At 38.2% G+C, this 15069-nt stretch overlaps 1 protein-coding gene across 4 annotated transcripts in view; it reads left to right on the top strand.

Annotated features, from left to right (window-relative positions):
• The first annotated feature begins 276 nt into the window (after positions 1 to 276).
• LOC127450516 (cell division cycle protein 27 homolog) overlaps positions 277 to 15069 on the top strand; it is a 30581-nt gene continuing 15788 nt past the window's right edge. For 2 of the 4 annotated variants that reach the window (XM_051714715.1, XM_051714716.1), the window contains exons 1-3: positions 277 to 436; positions 1689 to 1764; positions 11658 to 11805. In XM_051714715.1, coding sequence (XP_051570675.1) covers positions 410 to 436; positions 1689 to 1764; positions 11658 to 11805 — 251 coding nt within the window. In that variant the 5' untranslated portion in view covers positions 277 to 409. Of the gene's footprint in view, positions 437 to 1688; positions 1765 to 11657; positions 11806 to 15069 lie in introns of those variants that run through there. The other 2 variants (XM_051714717.1, XM_051714718.1) reach the window with 2 other exon arrangements.

Consider the following 15069-nt stretch of genomic DNA (forward strand, 5'->3'; position numbering starts at 1 on the left):
ATAAAGTTGATTCTGATTATATTAATAAACAAATAATCAGGCAATGCGTGAATTTTTGATCCACTATTGCTGATTTCGGAATGGCATATTACCCATACTACATTCACTACTTCTGTTATATCTGTCTATAGCAAAAATAGTAAGACTAGTTTGGAAGTTTGCCATTTAGCACTCGGCCAATGACTTCCTCGTCAGCTTTTTCCGACATTGTTCGGTCTTTATCGTACCGAGTGCATTTGAATCGGTTGTGCTCGGGTATTTCCGGATTCGCCGATAACGGTTGGAATGTTCAAATCTTCGATGCTAGTTTTGCTACTTCTGGCCTGGAGTGGATACTAAGCTAAAGCAAGTGACAGAAGAAGAAGTAAAGAAACCAAATATAGGAGGTGAAGAGGAGCCTGGCTACGGAATGACGGTGTTGCAGGAACCTGTCCAGGTATTTAAGCTATATGTTAAAGCGGTCCTTTGCAGTCACGGTTGCGGGGGAAGACTTTTATCCAGCGGGGAGACCGGATGACTGAGCGCTGCTTACACCGCGGCCTCAGTTAGCATCTAATGCTAACAGCCTCTGCCCTTTACCTCACACGAAACTTGCCCTGGATCATGAGATACAGAACACATATTTTTATTTACAGTTACCATTTTAGTCAACCCCGTGCCTGTCAACTCTGGGCAGTTAGTTTGTTAGTAGTTTTCGGGCATGCTAATGTGGTTTGTTGCAGGTTAGCCTGCTGCTTGTTTCATTGGGATTTCAGTGATGTTTCATTTTGAAGTTTGTATGTAAATATTTGCAGGGTGAAAATGTGTATGAACAGCGGATTCGCCAGTTAAGAGAGCGGGTTGATGCGCACAAACATGCATTTTTATCAATTTTAACATACTAGTGCAATTGAAGTGATTTGGTGCATTAGCATGAGATAAAACACAACATTTAGCTGCCTTTTGCTTTAGGTTTTAATATGTATAGGTTATTCCTTAATTTGTCGTTTTAATAAGCCAAATTAAACTTTAAAGTTTGTGGGTTTACGTTTTCTGACAAACAGCATCTGCCAAACTGTTCATCGAGCCCAGCTGTTCAACCTGCGTGTGTCTGTCAAACAAAAACGTCTGGTATCAATTCAGATGCATATGCAATGTATACACATTGGCTGTGCATAGTGTAAACACAGTGAGCTACCTACCTAGACAGCATTTTTAGCCACCTAACTGCAGCAGTGATGCCCAAATCTCATCACATCTCTCAGTCATCATCAGTTGATTTCCCTCCTTCTCTTGCAACCTTTGTAGGTACTGAAATGGCCATTTCTTCTTTATTGTTAACACTGAATGAAAGCCATGTTTGATAGCCATTTCATTTACCAGTAAGATTTCAGCCCATTGTTTGCATGCAGTGTCTGCAGTTATAACAGTATGGCAAAATATCTGTCTCAAATATGCTGTAGCCATGAAGTATCATTGTTCATGTGGGACCTATTTTCAAATGCAGTTTGATCAGAAGTGTATTCTAAGACGTAGCTGTTTCTAAATTCAATCATCAAGGAGTGTTGCTAGGTATAATTGGTCAGGCACTTCTGTTTTTGTTACTGTTGTGATTCATCCACGTTTGCACAACCTTTATAAAAAAATAAATAATAAAATAAATTGTGTTAAAGGAGGAAAGGTAACAGCAGCTCTGTTTTGGTCCATAGGCTGCTGTCTGGCATGCTTTGAACCACTACGCCTACCGAGATGCTGTTTTCCTGGCTGAGAGGCTCTATGCTGAGGGTAATGACACAAGTCCAGACATACAACAACCTATATTTCCCCTCTTCTAATGTGATCTTTCTGAGCTAAAATGTAACATTACAATAAGATTGTTTAATGCTTAATGAAAGCTGTTTTTATGGATCCTATATGTAAAATTGGGACAAATTCTATGTGCCTAGGTGGTCGACTAATCGATTAGTCGTCCAACAACTGACTAGTCGATTAGTGGGGTCGACAACTAACATTAGGCCTAATATTTTTAGTGGTGGCGGTTTCAGTGGGAGATGCAATTCTCAAATTAATTTAGAGACGCAACTTCTTGAAGAGCGTTTTTTTCGTGATGATAGCTTGCTATGCTTAACAGTGAACAATAGTCAGCAGCACGATAAAACCTTCTGCAAGAAGTTTAGTCTCTTTAATGTTTTAAATTTAGTCTTTCCGTTGATGCACCGCTGCTGTTTCAGCCATCAAAGCGCTGTATTTAATTTCAACAATTCATTACAAGATGATCACTGTCGGACGTTAAATCCTCTGCTGTGAGTAATGTTCCCATTTTTGTGAGGTGTCACAAATAGAAGTCTTTTGCTGATTCTGTCTGACACTGCCTAAATAAGTAGTTGCAGTAAAAAAGGTTTAAAGAGCTTGATGTCGTGTGTATCCGCAATATTATCTCGTAATTCTGCGCTTTTGAATGCGCAGCGAGGATCACCATAAAGCAGGATGCGCGTAAGCGGTTTTGTGCCGCTCTGTATTGGAGCCTTTATTACTTCCCTTGCTTTCATAGTTTTGTGCAATAAGATGTTATGTAACCGGGCTCCAGACTGTGACTAAAATGGTCGCAAATACGACCAAAAATAATTGATTGCGACAATCATTTAAAATCTAGTTGCCACTGGCGACAGTCAGGTTGTGTGCCTTCATATGCGGTTTCGTCAGATATCATTTTGTAAGTTATTGAATATATTTTTAGAACGCACACAACCAGTGTCTCTCGCGCACTTCACCGCACACAACAACAGACCCAGCGTGTGAGAGTCGTGACCAAATGACTCTTTTGAACCAGATCTTTTTCATGAATCACCTGAAAAGAACTGAGGGTTTGAACTCAGGAGCTCATGTAAGCAATTTGAATCTGATTCACTCTCTTAGCGAATCAGCCATCAGTCAGCTCACAACTGGGAGCGCAGACATTTCAAAATAAGAGTCCCATGTATGTTTCGGGCTTCTTTATAATTAAAAGTTCCGTATTGTGTACCACTTTTTCTTCTGTTAATTATTGATTGGAATTGGAGTAGCACAATAAACCTCATCTGGAATTTCTTTCAGTTTGAACTCTTGTGGTCTCTGTGTCTGGGCCATCTGGTAACAGTAAAGAAAGACTAAGGCAATATTTAAAAAAATTTAACATTTTATTTATATATATATATATATATATATATATATATATATATATATATATTTATATATATACACTATATTGCCAAAAGTATTCGCTCACCCATCCAAATAATTGAATTCAGGTGTTCCAATCACTTCCATGGCCACAGGTGTATAAAATGAAGCACCTAGGCATGCAGACTGCTTCTACAAACATTTGTGAAAGAATGGGCCGCTCTCAGGAGCTCAGTGAATTCCAGCGTGGTACTGTGATAGGATGCCACCTGTGCAACAAGTCCAGTCGTGAAATTTCCTCGCTACTAAATATTCCACAGTCAACTGTCAGTGGTATTATAACAAAGTGGAAGCGATTGGGAATGACAGCAACTCAACCACGAAGTGGTAGGCCACGTAAAATGACAGAGCGGGGTCAGCGGATGCTGAGGTGCATAGTGCGCAGAGGTCGCCAACTTTCTGCAGAGTCAATCGCTACAGACCTCCAAAGTTCATGTGGCCTTCAGATTAGCTCAAGAACAGTGCGTAGAGAGCTTCATGGAATGGGTTTCCATGGCCGAGCAGCTGCATCCAAGCCATACATCACCAAGTGCAATGCAAAGCGTCGGATGCAGTGGTGTAAAGCACGCCGCCACTGGACTCTAGAGCAGTGGAGATGCATTCTCTGGAGTGACGAATCACGCTTCTCCATCTGGCAATCTGATGGATGAGTCTGGGTTTGGCGGTTGCCAGGAGAACGGTACTTGTCTGACTGCATTGTGCCAACTGTGAAGTTTGGTGGAGGGGGGATTATGGTGTGGGGTTGTTTTTCAGGAGCTGGGCTTGGCCCCTTAGTTCCTCTGAAAGGAACTCTGAATGCTTCAGCATACCAAGAGATTTTGGACAATTCCATGCTCCCAACTTTGTGGGAACAGTTTGGGGATGGCCCCTTCCTGTTCCAACATGACTGCGCTCCAGTGCACAAAGCAAGGTCCATAAAGACATGGATGAGCAAGTTTGGTGTGGAAGAACTTGACTGGCCTGCACAGAGTCCTGACCTCAACCCGATAGAGCACCTTTGGGATGAATTAGAGTGAAGACTGCGAGCCAGGCCTTCTCGTCCAACATCAGTGTCTGACCTCACAAATGCGCTTCTGGAAGAATGGTCAAAAAGTCCCATAAACACACCCCTAAACCTTGTGGAAAGCCTTCCCAGAAGAGTTGAAGCTGTTATAGCTGCAAAGGGTGGGCCGACATCATATTAAACCCTATGGATTAAGAATGGGATGTCACTTAAGTTCATATGCGTCTAAAGGCAGATGAACGAATACCTTTGACAATATAGTGTATATACATACATACATACATACACTACCGGTCAAAAGTTTTTAAACACACTCATTCTTTATTATATTTTTTTTTCTTCACATTTTAGAATAATAGTAAAGTCATCAATACTATAGAATAACATAAATGGAACTATGGGAATTATGTTGTGACTAAACAAAATCCAAAATAAATCAAAACTGTGTAATATTTTAGCATCTTTCCAAGTAGTCACCATTTGCCTAGAATTTGCAGACATGTACTCTTGACATTTTCTCAACCAACTTCTTGAGTTATCACCCTGGGATGCTTTTTAAACTGTATTGAAGGAGTTCTGTTGGGCACTTATTGGCTGCTTTTCTTTATTATTTGGTCCAAGTCATCAATTTCAAAAAAATTTTTTTTTATTTTTTTTAATTAAATTTTAGTTTTATAATGAAAAAATTAATATGGTGGCACAATTATATTTTTGTCTACAAAACTAATTTCAAACATTTAAGCATACACCTTCAGATCAAAAGATATTTAAGATCATGAGAAACATTTTAGTCAAGTGTTTAGTCAAAAGTTTTGACCGGTAGTGTATATATAATATATATATATATATATTAGGGCTGCCCCAACCAAAGATTTTCCTAGTCGACTAGTAGTCGTTAGTTTAAGCCATTAGGTGACTAGTTTTCGCACGTTTATGATATTAATTTAATTAATTAAATATATTTCTTTGGGGGGGGGGGGCATCAGAAAATGGATTGAGTTCCAGGGCTGAAAAAGAATAAGTAACATTGCTAACACTGTTCTACATTACAGAGAAATACTAAACCGTAATAGTGAGCCTTTAAAAGCCTTTATTTTACAAGTGCACGCACGAAGTGAGCCAGCAAGGAGACTGTCTGAACATTTTGTTAATTTATAGAGAGAAATGCACATTAGGGTTGTGCCGACAGACAATGATCTCGGGGATCGACGATGGTCAGAGTGATCGCCAATAGCTGATGCCTTTGACCATGTCAAGATGATATTTGGCTTGTTTTCCCATTAATGTATTAAATTATTATTATTATTATTAGGCTATTATTATTTTCAAATTAATATTACAAATAATTTACCCTGTAGCACACAGACATGCGCTTGAAGAAACACTTTATTATATTATTAAGAACAGATGACAGAAAATGTATGACACACTGTTTGTATGGAGGCGTGCAGTCTTGTGGAACACATGCACATGACCTCCAACATCACAGCTCAGGAGTTGCTTTGAGTTCAGTTCGCTTTATTTCCACAGAGCAGTTCATTGTGACCACAACTCTGCAGCCTACACATCTGTGATTAAATCATAAAATAATACCAAAAAAAGTACACGTTCACCTCGAACCATGATTTATATTTCAGTGATTATAAGCATAATTATAATTATAATTCTTATTTTTACATTTCTAATTGTTTTTATGTCTCCATTTGTGTAAGTAATTTTCGCCTGCATGTTTAGACGGATTCTTGCCTTATGGTAAATGGAAAGGTGGTTACTTATATATACAGGTGCATCTCAATAAATTAGAATGTCGTGGAAAAGTTAATTTATTTCAGTAATTCAACTCAAATTGTGAAACTCGTGTATTAAATAAATTCAATGCACACAGACTGAAGTAGTTTAAGTCTTTGGTTCTTTTAATTGTGATGATTTTGGCTCACATTTAACAAAAACCCACCAATTCGCTATCTCAAAAAATTAGAATACATCATAAGACCAATAAAAAAAAACATTTTTAGTGAATTGTTGGCCTTCTGGAAAGTATGTTCATTTACTGTAGATGTACTCAATACTTGGTAGGGGCTCCTTTTGCTTTAATTACTGCCTCAATTCGGCGTGGCATGGAGGTGATCAGTTTGTGGCACTGCTGAGGTGGTATGGAAGCCCAGGTTTCTTTGACAGTGGCCTTCAGCTCATCTGCATTTTTTGGTCTCTTGTTTCTCATTTTTCTCTTGACAATACCCCATAGATTCTCTATGAAGTTCAGATCTGGTGAGTTTGCTGGCCAGTCAAGCACACCAACACCATGGTCATTTAACCAACTATTGGTGCTTTTGGCAGTGTGGGCAGGTGCCAAATCCTGCTGGAAAATGAAATCAGCATCTTTAAAAAGCTGGTCAGCAGAAGGAAGCATGAAGTGCTCCAAAATGTCTTGGTAAACGGGTGCAGTGACTTTGGTTTTCAAAAAACACAATGGACCAACACCAGCAGATGACATTGCACCCCAAATCATCACAGACTGTGGAAACTTAACACTGGACTTCAAGCAACTTGGGCTATGAGCTTCTCCACCCTTCCTCCAGACTCTAGGACCTTGGTTTCCAAATGAAATACAAAACTTGCTCTCATCTGAAAAGAGGACTTTGGACCACTGGGCAACAGTCCAGTTCTTCTTCTCCTTAGCCCAGGTAAGACGCCTCTGACGTTGTCTGTGGTTCAGGAGTGGCTTAACAAGAGGAATACGACAACTGTAGCCAAATTCCTTGACACGTCTGTGTGTGGTGGCTCTTGATGCCTTGACCCCAGCCTCAGTCCATTCCTTGTGAAGTTCACCCAAATTCTTGAATCGATTTTGCTTGACAATCCTCATAAGGCTGTGGTTCTCTCGGTTGGTTGTGCATCTTTTTCTTCCACACTTTTTCCTTCCACTCAACTTTCTGTTAACATGCTTGGATACAGCACTCTGTGAACAGCCAGCTTCTTTGGCAATGAATGTTTGTGGCTTACCCTCCTTGTGAAGGGTGTCAATGATTGTCTTCTGGACAACTGTCAGATCAGCAGTCTTCCCCATGCTTGTGCAGCCTAGTGAACCAAACTGAGAGACCATTTTGAAGGCTCAGGAAACCTTTGCAGGTGTTTTGAGTTGATTAGCTGATTGGCATGTCACCATATTCTAATTTTTTGAGATAGTGAATTGGTGGGTTTTTGTTAAATGTGAGCCAAAATCATCACAATTAAAAGAACCAAAGACTTAAACTACTTCAGTCTGTGTGCATTGAATTGATTTAATACACGAGTTTCACAATTTGAGTTGAATTACTGAAATAAATGAACTTTTCCACGACATTCTAATTTATTGAGATGCACCTGTATATCATTTTTTTTGATCACTTCATTATTTTAATTACTTTTTCGTTTTGTTTGGAGTGCAGTTTGAATTTTCATTTTTTAAATAAATTAATTTAATTTTCAATGCAAAATCACTGAAGCAAGAATATTCACCGATCCCTCAGCCCAGGGGTTGCTGATGTAATTGGATATTGCGAGAGATATATATATATATATATATCGTGAAAGAGGGAACAAAACAAATTTATTCACACACAATGCATTTTCCTGGACAACGAAATACCCAACCGGTAGAGAATGCACAGATGAAGTAGGTTCTTTGCCAGAGAGATGTTGCCCTTCACAGCTGCTGTAAAGCCATCTTTCAAAAAGTTGAACAACACATTTTATTTGCACTTTTTTCCAGTTTCATTTGAATTTTAAGTTAAAATATATAAAAAATAAAGTTCAAAGTTTGAAATCAAGGTGTCTCATTGACTAACGTTTGATCGACTATTAGGGGGCAGCTCTAATATATATAATCAAGCTTTTGACACTTAGGACAATTTAGGGACCTGTACACAACTATTACACAAGGTGCAAACATTCAGTGATGCTCAGGAAGACAACACTCTATATGCATACTATCCTTTATGTAAAATCTGTAATGTAGATTCTGAAGAGCAGTACTAAATAAAAAAATAAAAAATAAACTTATCTTTTATATTTGTATAAATTGTGAAACATTTATGATACAAAAGGGAATGCAAACTTAGAGTTGTGCTCAAAGGTTTGCATACCCTTGGAGAATTGGTAATATATGTACCATTTTTAAAGAAAACATGAGTGAGCAGGCAAAACACATTTCTTTTATTTCTTATGGGATTCATATTCAACTGTAGGTTATAACAGAATGTCACTATCATAAAACAAAACATGGCAACAGAGAAAAAAATGAAATGACCCCTGTTCAAAATTCTGCATACCCTTAGTTCTTAATACTGTGTATTGCTCCCTTTAGCATCAATGACAGCGTGCAGTATTTTGTAATAGTTATCTATGAGGCCCCAAATTCTTGCAGGTGGTATAGCTGCCCATTCGTCTTGGCAAAGTGCCTCCAGGTCATGCAAAGTCTTTGGTCGTCTTGCATGAACCGCACATTTGAGTTCTCCCCAGAGAGGCTCGATGATATTAAGGTCAGGAGACTGTGATGGCCACTCCAGAACCTTCACCTTTTTCTGCTGTAACCACTGGAGGGTCAACTTGGCCTTGTGTTTAGGGTCATTGTCATGCTGGAAAGTCCAAGAATGTCCCATGCGCAGCTTTCGTGCAGAAGAATGCAAATTGTCTGCCAGTATTTTCTGATAACATGCTGCATTCATCTTGCCATCAATTTTCACAAGATTCCCCATGCCTTTTAGAGCTCACGCACCCCCAAAACATCAGTGAGCCACCACCATGCTTCACAGTGGGGATGGTATTCTTTTCACTATAGGCCTTCTTGACCCCTCTCCAAACATAGCGCTTATGGTTGTGACCATAAAGCTCTATTTTGGTCTCGTCACTCCAAATTACAGTGTGCCAGAAGCTGTGAGGCGTGTCGGGGTGTTGTCGGGCATATTTTTTGTGGCATTGGTGCAATAAAGGCTTCTATCTGGCAACTCGACCATGCAGCTCATTTTTGTTCAAGTATCGTCGTATTGTGCTCCTTGAAACAACCACACCGTCTTTTTCCACAGCAGCCTGTATTTCTCCTGAGGTAACCTGTGGGTTTTTCTTTGTATCCCGAACAATTGCAGTTGTAGCTGAAATCTTTCTTGGTTTACCTGACCTTGGCTTGGTATCAAGAGATCTCGGAATTTTCCACTTCTTAATAAGTGATTGAACAGTACTGACTGGCATTTTTAAGGCTTTGGATATCTTTTTATATCCTTTTCCATCTTTATAAAGTTCCATTACGCAGGTCTTTTGACAGTTCTTTTCTGCTCCCCATAGCTCAGTATCTAGCCTGCTCAGTGCATCCATGTGAGAGCTAACAAACTCATTGACTATTTATACACAGACACTAATTGCAATTTAAAAAGCCACAGGTGTGGGAAATTAACCTTTAATTCCCATTTAAACCTGTGTGTGTCACCTTGTGTGTCTGTAACAAGGCCAAACATTCAAGGGTATGTAAACTTTTGATCAGGGCCATTTGGGTGATTTCTGTTATCATTATGATTTAAAAAGGAGCCAAACAACTATGTGATAATAAATGGCTTCATATGATCACTATCCTTAAATAAAAGATAAATAAAAAGCATGATCAGTCATATTTTCAAAACCAATGCCAAAATTTCACAATTTCTGCCAGGGTATGCAAACGTTTGAGCACAACTGTATCTTCTCAACTATATATACTGTTTATTAAACCTTCGATGAATGGGTTATCCTTTTATGAATGGGTTATCCTATACTTCCTTTTCTTTGGCTTGCTATCTTGTTTCTGAACAGCAATCTAAATTGAGAAAATCTGTGATTTGGCTACTAAAAACAGCCATTTGGCTCCTTAATGTTTCAGTTTAGGAGCCAGTGGCTCCTAAGTATTTTTTAGTCTGGAGCCCTGTGTAAGGGATAATGTACAGTCAGCCGGTTGTTATCACACAATAAACCCCGACGGTGTGATCAGGACCCCGATGCGAAGCAGAGGAATATTTTATTAGCTTACTAGTAGAGATCGCACAGTGATCCGAGAAGCAGGAGAGATGGCTCGTAGAACCCGGATGAGCGGTCTGATATGTCTAAGTCCCCGGATGTGCAGTAGTTACAGAGTAATATTTGACTGCTGGATGGTGCCATTGACCAATCAGAATTGAGTATTCCAGAGAGCCATGTAATAAATTTATTTAGCCTGTATTTCTGTTGAAAATCAGTTAGTTACGATGTTTAAGTGCTGCACTTAGCGTCCATATATCCCTCTGATATGTGTCTGATCGGGGTCAAGTGATCATAACGGAGCCTAATTATACAGTATTGTCCTTAACATTGAGCAGTCGACTATGAAAATGGGTAGTTTTGCACATCCCTAATGTCAACACAAACTGTTTAAAGGACCTTACACAACCACATTATATTTAAGTATTACAGCCATTACATTACATCCAGAATTAGATTGTATAATGTAAAGTACAATTTTAAAAAGCATCGCGAGACCCATGCATTCTGTTCCATCCCATTGCAGCCCACTTAGCTATTTTTGAACACAATATTGCGCCTTTATAAACGCAGTGATTTGGGCCAGGTAAAGCCAAAACCAGACCAATAAAACAAGGCTTCCTTAAAGGTGCACTCAGTGAATAAAATAAAAAGCATTAAGAAGTTTTACTCCTAAAGAAATGATTTGTAATTTTAAACATATATATAAAATTATGACCACTCACATGAGACGAGGATCTAGTCATATCAGTAACCTTATAAAAGCTGTTTTATTCTACATGTGGCATAATACTATTGATTTTGAATGATGCTACATCCACACCACTAGGTGTCACTGTAAGTACAAGATGACATGAGCAAAAAGTTACTGAGTGCACATTTAAAGGGTTAATTCACACAAAAATGAAAATTTTCTCATCATTTACTTATTCTCATGCCATCTGAGATGTTCATGATTTTTTTTCTGCAGAACACAAACAAAGATTTTTAGATTAATATTTCAGCTCTGTTAGGTCCATACAATGCAAGTGAATGGTGGCCAGACCTTTGAAGCTACAAAAAGCAGATCAAGTCAGCACAAAGATAGTCCATCAAACTCCAGTGGTTAAAACAATGTCTTTTGAAGCGATCCAGTTGGTTTTGGGTGAGAACAGACCAAAATGGAACTCATTTTTCACTATAAATCTTGACAGCAGTCTCCTGATTTCAAGCTCACCATTCACTATTTTTGGGTGAACTATCCCTTTAAGACCAACTTGTTGACTAGTCGGTCAGGCAACCCACTGACCATTCTGTTTTGAAAATAGTTTTGCTCATCCCTAGTTAACATTTACAGCACTTTTCTTCTCATGCAGATATATGATGTTTAGTTTAAACAGTTCCAATAAACTGGAGTGGAATGTTCTGTATTGTCTTCTCTTTTTTTACCTATTAGTTCACTCTGAAGAGGCACTCTTCTTGCTGGCCACATGCTACTACCGTTCGGGGAAAGCTTACAAAGCCTACCACCTCCTGAAAGGACACAGCTGCACCACGCCACAATGCAAATATCTCCTCGCCAAGTGCTGTGTGGAACTGAGCAAGTATGGATGACTATTGATTCCCAGATTAATCATAACCCATGCCAATGAGCATTTGTGTATCTCATTCAAAAGCTGTTACAAAAATGGAGTGAAATCACTTGTGAGCAAAGGAAATGACGTATGCTGAGATGTGCTGCTCCATGGAGACCCATGACGAACTGGTCATTTAGTAGGGAATAGGGATGTGCAAAAATTGTCCACTAGTTGTTCAACAACTGACTAGTCTTGTAGTGATGTCGACTAGTAATTTTTAAACAAAAAATAATTAAAAGGTTTTTACTTTTTTAATTTTAATATGTAAGACAGCATGTTAATATTGGAATTATTGTAGTTTAAATATTTTTTTCTAATCACAAATACTATTAAAATTAGTATAAAAAAGTATAGTATAAACATTATTTTCATATATCTGACGGTTTACCTCATATTTGCAGCAGGCGCTAAACTGTTAGCGTGTGTCACGTTGCTGAAAACAAGTATTGCCTGGACAAGTTTCACAAAAGTGAGAACTGATGTAGTACAATGCAATATTTGCAAAATAAAGTCAAGATAATGTCAATAATGCTCAGAATGTTAAGGATGTGAACTCAGAGTCAGGGGTAGAATCTTCATCTGGTGTTGAAGTGAAAACGGAAAAGCGATAACGGCCGTCAATTGCATTTTTGGCAAGGAATACTACTCGAACACGCTTAGCTGACCTACAGAGCTGGAGATATATGACAAAGTTCACTGCATGCACCCAGACCAGAACCCTCAATGGTGGATGAATGAGGCTCTCACGCTGTCCCTTCCTCATCTGTCCCAGCCGAGAGAGTGTTTTCTTTGGCAGGTGTCAACAGGCTTCGCTCATGTCGCCTTCCTGAACATGTAGCTTTTGTTACTGAATAAAAATATGTTGATGCATTAATGATAAAGCCATTTTTGTCTGTGAAATATGTAGACACATTTTTCTTTTGCGTTTTTCTTTTTCTTTTTTTTTCTTTATTCTCTCGTGAATAAAAAAATAGTCTCTCAGTGGTTTCCACGCTAGCACTTGAAACCCATTTCATTTAAATGTGGTGAGGCCTCTGTTCGATGCCCTGTTCAGTTCTGTATTTTATTTAAATGCAGCGACAGATTTATCTATTTTTTTTGGTCATATATAGGTCTGTTCATTTATTATCATGGTATTTTGAAACACTGGCATCCGGCCTATCGTTCAAGAGTAAGGTAGGACACCATTTTTTTATTTTGTAATTGTAATTTAAATACTCTGTAGTTGAAATTTGAAAGTCAAATACAAAAGAGTTTAGCTGTTGGAATTAATTTATGAAATAGATGTAGGCTAAATTTGCGGCTCATTAAATTACATGACATTATTTCACACTTATGTAAGTTTGCAATTCCATATCTGTTGTTAGGGCTATATTATTAGTGCTTTCTTTTCTTGTTTTGTGCTCAGTTTATACACCCGAATGCTATCATAGATATTCATGTATTGCTACGCACACTATCACGTCAATTTTATGAGCAGTGATGCGTAATGTTACCCACACGCTGTTTTAGGCATTCTGTGCCATCAACCATCAACCTGCGTATCTTATCACGTGGCTTGTTGAGCGCATTACCGTGGAGACATAGCGCGTGTGGAGGCTCATGCTATTCTCCGCAGCATCCATGCACAACTCACCACTTAGCCCACCGAGAGCGAGAACCACATTATAGCGACCATGAGGAGGTTAACCCAACGTGACTCTACCCACCCTAGCAACCGGGCCAATTGGCTGCTTAGGAAACCTGACTGGAGTCACTCAGCACACCCTGGATTCAAACTTGCGACTCCAGGTGCCTAAGTCTATTTTTTAATGGCTTTGAGAGTTTTGTGCATACAAAAGTTATAGTTATTAAGCTTATTTATTTTTTGAATAGATTATCTGTTTGAGGCAGTGTGCTTAGCATCCACATTATTAAGAAACGCGTCTGACTGGTGTCTTGTGCCTAATTAATTGGCTGTATTGAGGGACTAGTCGACTAACCATCAACTTAACCCACCGACTACACTCAATAAACAAATTGATTATCTTAATTTAATTTATGAAAGTTTTTACAAGCAATTTAATTCCAACATAATTTAGTTGGATTAGGTCAAATCAATTTACTTTAACTCAGTTTTATTAGGTTAATCAAACTTTTTTTTATGTTGGTCTAATGTAATTTTATTAATTTACTAAGGATTATTTAATTAATTTTCTTATGTTGGTTCAAATTAATATATATATTTTTTAAATTGTTAGTGTATGCTAGGTGAGCAAGTGTTTGGTCAGTTTGATAGCAACTGCTTATAGAGCTAAGCAGCATTCACATCAAACATCACATGAAAGTGCAAGTCCATCCTCAACCAAAGCACCAGTCTTCACTACATTGGTAACCCCCCCAAACTCCAGCCAAACAAACACTACTTTAAAAAAAATTAGAAAGCAGAACAGTAAACATGAACAAAACTTATCCTGTTCTTATTTTGCACAAAAATGCATAAAATACACTTAGTTTCAACATTTTGTTCACACCATCCAGTCCCCTGCAAAGCATGCTGGGAAATCGAATTTCCCTGGCCAGTTTCATCAATGCTTCAAAAAATATTAATGTAGACCTTACTCAAATGGATTAAGTAAACATAAATTTTACAAATTTTATTGCATTTAACGTAATGAATTTAAGTTTAGTCAAAATGTTCTAGAATTGTGTTGCTTTAATTTTAAGTAAAGTTAACAACCTCCAAAAATCTTTTTTTTTTTTTTTGTTTTTTTTTTTAAAAAGTATATTCGATTTTGAAATTGTCATTTTGCACATCCCTAGTAGGGAATAATGTACAGTCTGCTGGTAATTATCACAAAGTAAACTCTTGACTGTAAGGTTCTTGTGTGACCTTTAAGGGGACCCTTAGGCTTGCTGTAGAACGCATAAATCCATATGCAGCTTTCAGTGAGTACTAAAAGGTTTATGTTCAACAAACAGACTGTTCTGTCTCCGCTTTCTGATTTTATTAGTTGTTTTATTGTAGGAGAACCCCATGAAAAATGCTTTTTGACAGAATCTCTATGGACTACAATCATCGTCTGTGATGATATGCAGCTTGAGTGTGATCGCTGATAAAAACGTTCAGATCAGTATGATGTCTTGATAGTTCTTCAGTAAAAGAAGCTCATTGATCATTTGACAAGACTGCAAGAGCCAGCGACAGAAAAAACGTTTTCTAACAAGTTTAATCTGCTTTTCCAGATCTCT

Source organism: Myxocyprinus asiaticus, chromosome 13 (assembly GCF_019703515.2).
Source record: "Myxocyprinus asiaticus isolate MX2 ecotype Aquarium Trade chromosome 13, UBuf_Myxa_2, whole genome shotgun sequence".
NCBI classification, from domain to species: domain Eukaryota; kingdom Metazoa; phylum Chordata; class Actinopteri; order Cypriniformes; family Catostomidae; genus Myxocyprinus; species Myxocyprinus asiaticus.